The sequence below is a fragment of the Urocitellus parryii genome, chromosome 3 (genome assembly GCF_045843805.1).
Source record: "Urocitellus parryii isolate mUroPar1 chromosome 3, mUroPar1.hap1, whole genome shotgun sequence".
NCBI lineage: Eukaryota > Metazoa > Chordata > Mammalia > Rodentia > Sciuridae > Urocitellus > Urocitellus parryii.
This window is the reverse complement of record NC_135533.1, coordinates 15198899-15210928: the sequence shown is the minus strand read 5'-3', so window position 1 is coordinate 15210928 and position 12030 is coordinate 15198899. Positions and strand designations below refer to the sequence as shown.

The 12030-nt window shown below is 39.4% G+C and overlaps 1 protein-coding gene across 2 annotated transcripts in view; it reads right to left on the bottom strand.

Moving 5' to 3' along the window:
• Positions 1-12030, bottom strand: part of Kiaa1549 (KIAA1549 ortholog) — a 137772-nt gene that overhangs the window by 66667 nt on the left and 59075 nt on the right. For both annotated transcript variants that reach the window (XM_026398578.2, XM_026398579.2), the window contains exons 3-5: positions 10340-10428; positions 9084-9261; positions 435-565 (exon numbers count right to left, since the gene is read on the bottom strand). In XM_026398578.2, the coding sequence (XP_026254363.2) occupies positions 435-565; positions 9084-9261; positions 10340-10428 (398 nt within the window). The remainder of the gene's footprint in view (positions 1-434; positions 566-9083; positions 9262-10339; positions 10429-12030) is intronic.

Genomic DNA, 12030 nt, shown 5'->3' with positions numbered 1-12030 from the left:
ATCTGGGAAACTCAATCAGTAAAGTCTATACAAATATTCCCAAATCTGAAAAACTCTGGAATCTGAAACACTCTTGGGCCAAGCATTTTGGATGAGGGATACACAACATTTAGGAAAACACCAGTATGTTGAGGCACTCCCCCTTGGCTGTTTAGACGGACAGCACTGCTTTTCAGAACATTCTTGAATTTCCTGCCCATGGTCATGTCCTCAGCTCACCACACCGACCTCCCTGGTTGTCAGCTACTCGGCGGTCTCCAAGATGCTCAAGCCGTGCCTACCAGACTCCTGCTGTACTATAGGGAGATGACCCGGGGACACATCACCTGGGTCTCCCCCACTGGGGGCAATGAGGGCTCAGCACATGAAACACTGTGGGGCAGTTTCCCCTCTACAGGATCCGCATTCAGTTCTGCATCCAGGGACAGTCTCACCTGCACCGTGAGGTTGTACGTCCCCTGGTGCTGCTTCCTCACTTCAAAGAGGGCTGTCATCAGGCCTTTCTCGATGCGCTGGGTGAAGTTGCAGAAGCCAGTATCCACACTTGGAGGCACGAACTGAAGCACTGAAAACAAGGACAGCAATCAAGTCCCATGAGTGAGGCGCTTCTCGAGGATTACGGAATGAAGAGAGTGAAAAAAATGGAACCCAAATCAACAAATTCACCCAGAGAATGCGATCAAGTGCTGTGGTGCTTTATTTCTCTATTTTTCAAACATTCTTTTAAAAAAATTTTTATTAAATTTATTTATTTACTTAATTTTTGGTTCCAGAGTTTGAACCCAGAGGTGCTTAACCACCGGGCCACATCCCCAGCCCTTTTTATTTTTTATTTTGAGACAGGGTCTCACTAAGTTGCTTAGGGCCTCGCTAAGTTGCTGAGACTGATGATAAACTCTTGATCTTTCTGCTGGGATTCCAGGCATGCACCACCACGCCCAGCTTATTTCTCTTTTTTAATATAAACTTTTAAAATAGATTTTTGTTTTTAATTAACACATAACGATTATACATATTTGGGGTAGGGCATATCATTTCCATGCATGTAAACAGCATATAACTATTAGATCAGAGTGACTGGCACGTCTCTCCCCTCCAGCATTTATCATTTCTTGGTGCTGGGATCCTTCAAAATCCTCTCTACTAGTTATTTTTAAAAGAGACAATTAATTGTTTTTAACCATAGTTATTCTGTGCTACAGTCTTCCTTCCCCACCCACATCCCTTCCAGGCTCTGGTAACCACCAATCTACTCCCTACTTCTTTGACATCAGCTTTTCAGCCTCCATCTGTAAATGAGAACACGTGGTATCTGGCTTTCTATCCCTAACTTATTTCACTTAATGTCCTCTAGTTCCATTCACATTGCTGCAAATGACAGAATTCCATTCTTCTTTCTGCCCAAATAATATTCCATTGTGTGTGTGTATATATATATATATATATATATATATATATATATATATATATATCACATTCTCTTTATCCATTCAACTGCCCATGAAGGTCTAGGTTGAGTCCCTGTCTTAGCTTTTGTAAATAGAGCTGAAACTACCCATGCAAGTGCAGGTGTCTCTTCAACATACCAATTACTTTGGACATATATCCAGTAGTGCTATTGCTGGACCATATGGTACCACACTTCTAGTTTCTGAGGAACCCCCATGTTTCCTCAAATGAATATATGAACGTTCTTTTCCGTAATGCATATACAAATTTACACTCCCACCGACAATGTATGAGAGTTCCCTCTTCTCTTCATCCTTGCCACGTTGATTTTTTTTTTTTTCCTGTCTTTTTGGTATAGCCATTCTGAAGTGAGACAATCTCTCACTGTGGTTCTGATTTGTGATTCTCTGATGCTTAGTGAGGCTGGGCAATTGGTGGCCCTTAGTATATACCTGTTGGCCACACATATAATTTCTTTGGATAAATGTCTCCTATGGTCATTTATTCATTTCTTAATCAGATTGTTTGGGGTTTTACTGTTGAGTTCCTTACACATTGTAGAAGAGAAACACTTGTCAGATGCACAGTTTGCAATCACTTCTCCCCTCTGAAGACCACCTCTTCGCTGTTTGACTCCTTTGCCTTTCAGAGACTTTTTAATTTGATGCAACCCCATTTGTCAATTCTGCTTTCGTTGCCTGTACTTTTTGGGTCATATCCAAAAAACCTTGCCCAGACCAATGTCCTAGAGCATTTCCACTATATTTTATTCTAGTAGTTTCATAGTTTTCATATCTACTTTGAGTTGACTTTTTTCCTTTTGTCTGTGTGTGTGTATGATACTGGCAATTCATTGAACCTAGGGCCTCACCCATGCTAGGCAAGCAATTTACCACGAAGCTACACTCTCAGCCCCTTGAGTTGGTTTTTTGTATATGGAGAAGAAATAGGGATCTAGTTTCTCTCTTCTGCATGGATGTCCAGTTTTCCCAGCACCACGTATCGAAGAGAACATCCTTTTTTTTCCAATGTATGTTTTTGTGAAAAGTCAGTTGGCTGTAAGTACGTGGATCTATACCAGGTTATCCATTCTGTTCCACTGGGTTACAATTCTGTTTTTGTGCAGTACAAGCTGCTTTGGTTATTATCACTATGTATGTTTTGAAGCCAGGTATTGTAATTCCTCCAGCTTTGGGGGTTTTGTTTGTTTAGCAATGAGGATAGAACCCTTGAACACAGGGTCATTTATCATTGAGCTACACATTGAACTAATTTTGTGTTATTACTTTGAGCTAATTTTTTATTTCTTATTTTCAAACAGGGTCTAAGTTGTTGAGGCTAGCCTCAAACTTGCAATCCTCCTGCCTCAGCCTCCCATGTAGCTGGGATTCTAGGTATACACCACAACGCCCAGTCAGTTCTGGTCTTTTTGATCAGGATTCCTTTGACTGTTCTGGTTCTTTCATGGTTCCACACAAATTTTATAAGTTTTTTTTTTCTACTTCTGTTAGGAACATCATTGTTATTTTCATATGAAATGCACTGAATCTATAGATTGCTTGGGTACAGTGGACTTTTTTTATATTTATTTTTCAGCTCCAGGTGGACACAATATCTTTATTTTATTTTTATGTGGTGCTGAGGATCGAACCCAGTGCCTCATGCATGCCAGGTGAGCGCACTACCACTTGAGCCACATCCCCAGCCCCATGATGGACATTTTAACAATATTAATTCTTTCAATCCTTGGACATAGAATATGTTCCCATTTTTTGCTGCGTGTGTGTCCTCTTTAATTTCTTGCATCAGCATTTTATGCTCTTCATCGTAGAGACCATTCACTTCCTCAGTTAACTTATTCCCGAGTGCTTTCTGGTTGTTATTGTTTGTTTGGGTAGCTATCCTGAAGGGGATATCTTCTTGATTTCTTTCTCAGGAGTATCAGTACTGTTGTATTAAGGCACTACTGATTCTTGCTTATTGATTTTGTATCCTACAACCTTGCTGAATTCATAAGATCTAACAGGTTTTTTTTTTTTTTTTTTTTTTTAGAGTCTTCAGGTTTTTCTAGCTATAAACTCATGTTGCTGCAAACAGGGACATTTCAACTGCCTGGCCCTTTGGCATCCGGCTGCTCTTTATTTCCTTGCCTGTCAGCTCTGGCCAAGACTTCCAGTACCGCATTGGATAACAGTGGTGGCAATCGACAGTGTTGTCTTATTCCAGATATTAGAAATGACAATTTTAATTTTTCCCATTCAGCAAGAGGTTGGCTGTGTGTTTCTCATATGCAACCTTAACTATGTTAAGTATTAGGTATTTAATTTTGGAGGGTTTTTAATCATGAAGGGATGTTGACTTTTATCAAACACTTTTTCTGCACCTGTTGAGATGATTATATGGTTTTTGTCCTTTATTCTTTTGTTGTGATGTGTTTATTGATTTACATATGTAGAATCTTCTTTTCCTCCTTGGGATAATCCCACTTGATGATGGTGTATAATTTTTTAAAATTCTTTTAAATTTTAATTTGTTACATATGACAACAGAATGCATTACAATTCATATTACACAGATAGAGCACGACTTTTCACATCTCTGGTTGTACATAAAGTAGGGTCACATCCTTCATGTCTTCATACATGTGCTTGGGGTAATGATGACCAAGGCACTGCACTGTCTTTCCTACCCTTATGCCCCCTCCGTTCCCCACTCTCCCCTTTTCCCCTTTACCCTATCTACAGCTCACTTAATCCTCCCATCCCCTGTAATTTTTTTTACATATTATTAAATTCACGTCACTAGTATTTTATGGAGAATTTTGGCATCTATGTTCACCAGAAATATTGGACTTTAGTTTTTTTTTGTTTTTTGTTTTTTGTTTTTTTTTATCATTGTCGTGTCCTTGTCTGGTTTTAGTATCTGTATAAGGTGGCGTTGAAGATTCTGTTTGGAAGAGTTCCCTAGTTTTCAAGGCTTTGGAATAGCTTGAGAAGAACTGGCGTCAGTTCTTCCTTAAAGAGTTTATAAAATTCGACAGCGAAGCCATCTGATCCTGAACTTTTTTTTGTTGAGAGACATTGTATTGCTAATTCAATCTCTTTACTTGTTATTGGTCTGCTCAGGTTTCCTACGTATTTGTGGTTCAATTTTGGTAAGTTACATGTGTGTAGAAATTTATCCATTTCTTCTGAGTTTTTGAGTTTGTGGATATACAGTTGCTCCTAATAGTCCCTCAGGATGATCTCTCATGTTGCTGTGGTGTCTTCCTTTTCATCTGAGTTTATTTATTTGGGCTGTGCCCACCCCCACCTTCTCTCTCTTCCCTACCTACCTACCTTCCTTCTTCCCCCTCCTTCCCTTTCTCTCTCTCTTCCCCTCCTTCCCCCCCTTCTCTGTTAGACTAGTTAAAGATTTGTCAATTGTATCTATCTTTTCAAAAAAAAAAAACAACTCAACATTTCATTGATCTTTCTAATTGTTTCTTTCATTTGTATTTTTTTCTCCTCTGACCCTTGTTATTTCTACTAATTTTGCATTTGGTTTGTTCTGGCTTCTCTGGCTAGTTCTTTAGTTGTAACATTAGGTTGATTTGAAATTTTTCTTTAACTTTTCTTTGATGTAGGCACTGATTGCTATAAATTTCCCTCTTAGCACTGCTTTTGCTATATCCCATTGGTTTGGGTATGTCGTTTACATTTTCATTTGTTTCAAGAAGATTTTAATTTCCTTTTGATTTCTTTGTTGATCCACTTGGCCATTCAAAAGAATGTTGTGAGGGCTGGGGATGTGGCTCAAGTGGTACGCGCTCGCCTGGCATGCGCGTGGCGCTGGGTTTGATCCTCAGCACCACATACAAATAAAGATGTTGTGTCCACCAAAAACTAAAAAATAATATTTTAAAAAAATTCTCTCTCTCTTTCTCTCTCTAAAAAAAAAAAATGTTGTGAATGTTCATGTATTTGTACAATGTCTAAATTTGCTCTTGTTGATTTCTAGTTTTATTCCATGGTAATCAGAAAAGACATGAGCTATGATTTCAATTTTTTTGAATTTGTTGAGACTTTTTTTGTGGCTAGACATATGGTCCATAATGGAGAACATTCCATGTGTTGACAGAAGAATGGTTTTCTGCAACTGGTGGGTAAAATGTTCTGTAAATGTCTGTCAGGTCCATTGGGTCTGCAGTATGGTCTAACTCCAACGCTACTCTGTTGATTCTTTTGTCTGAACCACCTGTCGGTTGATGAAATGAGGGGCTGAAGTCCCCAGTGTTGTTGTAATAGAGTCTCTCTCTCCTTTAAATCTTTAAATAATGTCTGCTTTACATAATTGGGTGCACCAGCATTGTGTGCATATATAATTGTTGTTTCTTCTTATTGAATTTATCCCTTTATCATTATAGAGGGCCCTTCTTTGTCTCTCTTTACAGTTTTTCACTTAAAGTCCATTGATCTGCTATAAATATAGCTCCCTCAGCTCACATTCGGTTTCCATTTATATGGTATATCTTTTTCATTGCTTTTCTATCAGTCTATGTGTATCTTTTTTGGAGAAGTGAGTTTTTTGTAGGCAGCATAGTCATTTTTTGTTGTTTTGGTTTGATTTTTTTAAATCCATTCAGTCTATCTATATTTTTTGATTGGTGAATTTAGTTACCATCAAAGTTATTACTCATAAGGAAAGCCATATTTCTGTCAACTTCTTGGTTTTTTTCTGGGTGTTTTGTAGATCTTCTGTTCCTTTCTTCCTCCCTTGCTGTTTTGGAGGTCTGGGGGCTTGGTCATTTTGTGTACTGATGGACCTCTTCTGTGTATCTGCTCTACTAGTGAGTTTTAGACTTCCACAGGTTTCATGGTGGTAGTTACTACCCTTTCATTTCCAGTGTGGGGCTCTCTTAAGCATTTATTGTAGGTCCAGTATGGTGATTATAAAATCCCTCAGTTTTTGTTTGCCTTAAAAAGAGTTGATTTCTCTTTACTTTCTAAAGGATAGCTTTGTAGCGTGTTCTTCGTTGGTAGGGGTTTGTTTCGTTTCTTTCAGCCTCTGACTGTGTCATTCCATTCTCTCCTGGATTATAAAGTTTCTGCTGCAAAGTCTGTTATTAGTATAACGGAGATTTCTTTATATGTGACCTAACATTTTTTTTTTTTTGCTATCATTAGAATTCTACCTTTGACTTTTGATGATTTGACCATAATATGCCTCAGAGAGGATCTGTTTTGGTTGAATCTGCAAGGGTTCTTTGAGCTTACTGATCCTGAATATCCATCTTTCCTAAATTTTGGAACATTTTTAGCAATTATTTCATTGAATAGATTTTTCTATGCCTCTTCTCTTCTCTTCTCCTTTGGAATAACCACACTGTGAATGTTTGCTCACTCAATGGTGTCTCACAGTCTCAAAGGCTTTCTTCATACTTTATTTTTGTTGTTTTTTGGTCTCACTAAGTTATTTTAAAAGACCTGTCTTCAAGTTCAGAAATCCTTTTCTTCTGCTAGATCTATTCTCCTGTTGAGGTTCTCTACTGTGTTTTTTATTTCTATTGACTAAGTTCTTTAGCCCCATGATTTATGTTGGGCCCTTTTTTATGAAATGCTAACTTTTTACTAAATTTCTCATTTCTATCAGGAGTTACCTTTCCTAATTTCACTGAATTGTCTGTGTTCTCTTGTATCTTATTAAGTCCTTAAAAAGTCATTATTTGGGGGCTGGGGTTGTGGCTCAGAAGTAGAGCGCTCACCTAGCATGCATGAGACACTGGGTTCTCATAAAAATAAAATAAAGAGAGCTGGGTTGTGGCTCAGTGGTAGAGCATGTGTCTCACAGGTGTGATGCATTGGGCTTGATTCTCAACACCACAAACAGATAAATGAATACAATAAAGGTTCATCAATAATTTAAAAATAAATAAATAAAATACAGGTATTGTGTCTACCTACAACTAAAAATAGTTTTTTAAAAAGTCATGATTTTGTATCTTTTTCAGGCAATTCACTGATTTCCTTTTATTTGGGGCTATTGCTAGAGCCATGCTCCTTTGTAGGTGTCACGTTTTTTCATGCTTCTTGTGTCCCTACATTGACATTGGTGTATCTGGTGGATCTGCTGCCTCTACCAACTTTATAACATGCCTTTCATATTAAAAGACTTCTCCTGACCGCATGTCCTAGGATGGCGGTTGGAAAGGCTGCACTGGCTTTGGTTCTAGGTGGGTATTCAGTGGAGCTTCTTCAGCTATAATCAACATCAGCAACATCTGCATAAGTCTCAGTGGCCCAGGCTGCAGGGATTATAGTCTTATACCACCATCTGTGGTGCACATGTCAGTTTCTCTGAATATTGTGTAGGGGCAAGACCATTCTGGTGGGCCCAGGTGGATGCACTGAAGTGCCTGGTAGTGGGGTAGGGTACCTATCAGTGCCTGCAGTGTCTTGCCTGGGAGCCAGAATGTTCTGGTGGGATGGCACAGGGCACCCATCATTATCCAAGAGCTGTGCAGGGCCTACAGGGGCTAACGTGCTCAGCTGCTGCCCAGGATTGAGGGTGGGTCAGCATGTCTGCCTGTCTGATTCTCAGGCCCTCAGGGGCCACACTTCTGGGGACTGGCAGTTCAACTGCTTCTTGGGGCTGCAGAAGGATAAGCAGAACATCAAGTTGCTTCCTGGGCCCAAGGGCAGATAGTATTATTTCTATGGATCGTGTCATGGAAATGCAGAAAGCCAAATTTGTACCAAATAAATATGTGCAATATGAGGGTGACTGGTATTGTCTTAAAATGGAAAAACACCTAAGATAACAACTTGAGCATCACAAGGTACTACTGACAAAACACTTCAAAGGTATATAAATTCATTAGAGATGAATTCTTAAGTATTTATGGGCAAAATGACATAATATCTGTCATTGTCTTAAAACACTCTGGGGTCCTCAAAAAAGCTGTGGAGGAAAGATAAAAAGAACTGGTAAAATTATTATTTTAAGCTCAGGATGAGCATATGTAATTCTACTTTAGTATACATTTAAAAATGTCTATAATAAAAAGAAAAGTATGATATTAAGGAACTACTGTTAAATTTAGGGAGTGTGATAATTTTGGGACAGATATATACGTATGTGAGTGTGAGTGTGTGGGTGTGAGCTTGTGTGTTTAACAGGCCTTATCTTTCAGAGGTATAAGCTAAAATATTTATAAGTGAGATGATACAATGCCTGAGATTCACTGCAAAATAATGTGACAGGTGGGAAAGTAAATGGGGGTATAGACGTAATGAGTCTGGCTAGAAGCTGAACACTGTGGAAACCATATGGTAGGTACACGGGGGGTATCAAACTAGTCTGTGTACTTTTACATATGCTTGAAATTTTTCCATAATTTTAAAGATTTTCTAAATTAAATAACAGAGTCAGGTGCAATAGCACACTCCTGTAGTCTCAGCCACCCGAGGGGCTGTGCGACAGGAGAATGGCTTGACTAGAAGTCAGAGTCTAGCCTGAGCACACAGCAAGACCCCCGTCTCAAAAAATAAACAAATGAATGAATAATTTCTAAAATAATCTCCCATTTTTAAAAAATATAAAAATAAAATGAAATTCTACTTACAAATCAAAACAACTATGCTCAGTTGTCTCACCTGTTTGGACTTGGAACCTGGACTCTGGCACGAAGAAAGAAGGTTTCACAGACAGGATTAAAGGAGTTTGGTCACGCACAAGTTTACTACTAATAAGCACATTAATGACTGATATTGCCGTGTAAACAAAAGGACCGGATGTTACCAGAAAAGTGAAGTCAGTGAATAGTTCATAAACCTAGGGAAATAAAAAATACAAAAGACAATTCAAGCTGAGAGGAAATTGTACTGGGCAGAAAGATAATACATTAAATTTTTTTAAAAAAATATATATATATCAGTATTTTAAATGAAAGGGTAGTGCTTCACAGAAAATCAAAATTTTTAGTTATATTCTTTCAATCTTCTCAAAAACAGCTCAAAATTACCAGAGCAGCAGGAAACAATAGCCAGTAATATGAACTGAATAACAAGCTACAGAGAATTCAAGGTGTTCGCCATGTTTAAACCACACAGAAAAGAGCACTTTCTCTATATTAAGCATTCGCTGTCCAAAATACAATGGAAGCCACTTAGACAATTTTAAGATTTCTAGAGACCACATTAAAAAACATAAGATTACTGGAAATTCATCTTAAATACACCTTACTTAACACAACACAATATCGTTCAATATGTGGTCAATACAAAAAAAAAATTATAAGGGAGATATTTTCCATTCCTCTTTTCACTCTATTCTTAAAATCTTCAGCTCCACCACAGGGGAGCACATCTTAGGGAACATCTCAATTTCTGACAAGAGCCCCATTTCGTGTGCTCCCCATCACCTTGTGGATGACTCCTCAGCTCATCTAGGAGAAGGGGCCCTGGGGGGACTGGTGTAAAAGATTCAGAAATCCATCTCCGTCTCACTCAATGTACTGAGAGATGCGGATGTACTCACTCTGAGATTTAATTTAAACTCAAACCCAAGTCCTTTAACGTAAATCAAGGGAAGCAAAAATTGTTAAGGTCATCACCAAAAGTGTCACCTCTGGTCTGTCCTTTAATGTAAATCAAGGGAAGCAAAAATTGTTAAGGTCATCACCAAAAGTGTCACCTCTGGTCTGAGAGACCCTCTGTCCCAACTCTGCCAAAACGTCCCCCCAATGAACTCAACTTGACCCTGTCTGGCATCAGGAGAGGCTTCCCCGATGAAATGACATTGAGAGGAGATGGAGAGGATGAGCGGGAAGGAGCAGCAGAGGGGTTAGAGGAAGGACTGGCAGGGCCTCATCGCGTGCCGTCGGACTCAACCGCACGTCCAGCCGGCTCACCTTCAGCTCCACCGCACGGTTGAAGTGAATCCTCAGCACTTCCTTGATGGAGGTGATGATGTACTCCTGCACTGCTCTTCTGGCCAGCACTAGATCAAAGACAACCACCGCGTGCAGCTGAGCATCACTAGGAATACCAAGCTATGCCAAAATGTGTTAGCCAGGGGACAAAGAGCTTCCAGTTCCCGTTTTTATCCCAACAAACAGCAGGTTGTCCCCTGGCTGTGGCCCGAATGGCAAAACACCAGACTTTAGAAGCTCTCAGAAGCAATGTTTTTAAAGGCTTTAAGATGCTGCTCAACAAAACTAGAAGACTTTTCCCTTCTAGGGCCTCCTCCCTCTTCAAAGCAGCAGGTGAAGAATGTTAACCACTGAGGGTGGGGAAAAGACATCATCCCAATTCCCATATTTTAAATTTTTGTGCAGGAAATAAAATATTTCTCAAACTACAGCCTAGTTAGCCTAGTTCTGTTGAATTTTTTTTCACATCTAAAAAGTTCCATTTAAAAATTCATGCTAATGTGTATGCCTGCTGCCCTGTGTCCACTGAGTATTTAGTAAGCTTGCCCTCCCTTCCCCCACCATGTTTTCCTTCCTCTTCCATCAACTTGCCATAGCACAAAATTAGGATGCAGTTGATATTATTATTCCATTTTTCATTTCCCTGATCTTAATTTTTAGAAATGGAGAGAGAATCATTCCACATTCTTTATTCTTAAAAAAGTGTCCCATCAATAGATGAATAGATTAATAAATTATATGTATGTGTGTGTGTATGTACACATATATATATTTGCAACAGAGTTCTACCCGGCCATAAAAAAAGAATGAATTGTAGCATTTGCTGGTAAATGGATGGAGATGGAGAATATCATACTAAGGAAAATGAGCCAAACTCAAAAACTCAAAGGTCAAATGTTTTCTTTCACACTTGGAAGCTAGAGTGGAATAAAGGAAAAGAGGGGGAAGGATAAGATTACATAAAGAACCAACCAAATATAAATTAACAGGCAAGCAAAAGGAAGTCTAGTAGAGAAAGGGGGATGGGAGAGGGAAGGGGGCACAGGAGAGAAAGGGAGGGATCATGAACTGAAGCCGACTTCCATGCAAGTGTGAGTTTGTCAGGACCAACCCAGCTACTAGGTATAACTATAAAGCTCTAATAATATTTTTTTAAAAAAAAATACAAGTTACATTTGATTGTTTTTCCAACAAATCAGTGACCCGGATGTAAAATGGTAAGGGGGACCACTCCTTTAGCTCATGAGACGATTAGGACAAATCCATTACTTGGAGCACCTTGCTGGGTCATGCCGGTGCCACCACAGTCCGCACAGGCTCCAAGTGGATCAGAGTGGACCGTGGATCTTAAGAGAAAGACAGAATGAACGGGAAGGAGAAGGGAGAATGGAAAGATGTCCTATTTAAGAAAGGAAATAAGGAGGGAGGACTAGAACAGACTGGGGACGGGGAGAGGAGGACAGCAAGGATCTACAGAGCTAAGGTTGGGGAAGGACAGAGACAGAAAGTCAGAAACAGAAGAACCATCAGGGAAAGCAGAAAGCAGGTACTGCATGTGACTCCACAGCCAGGTGCTGCTCTACATGGTCCCACAGCCACCATAACTGCCACCCGCCCTAAGCAATCTGAGGAAGATATTATAAAACGAACATTGAGATGTGAGAACTACA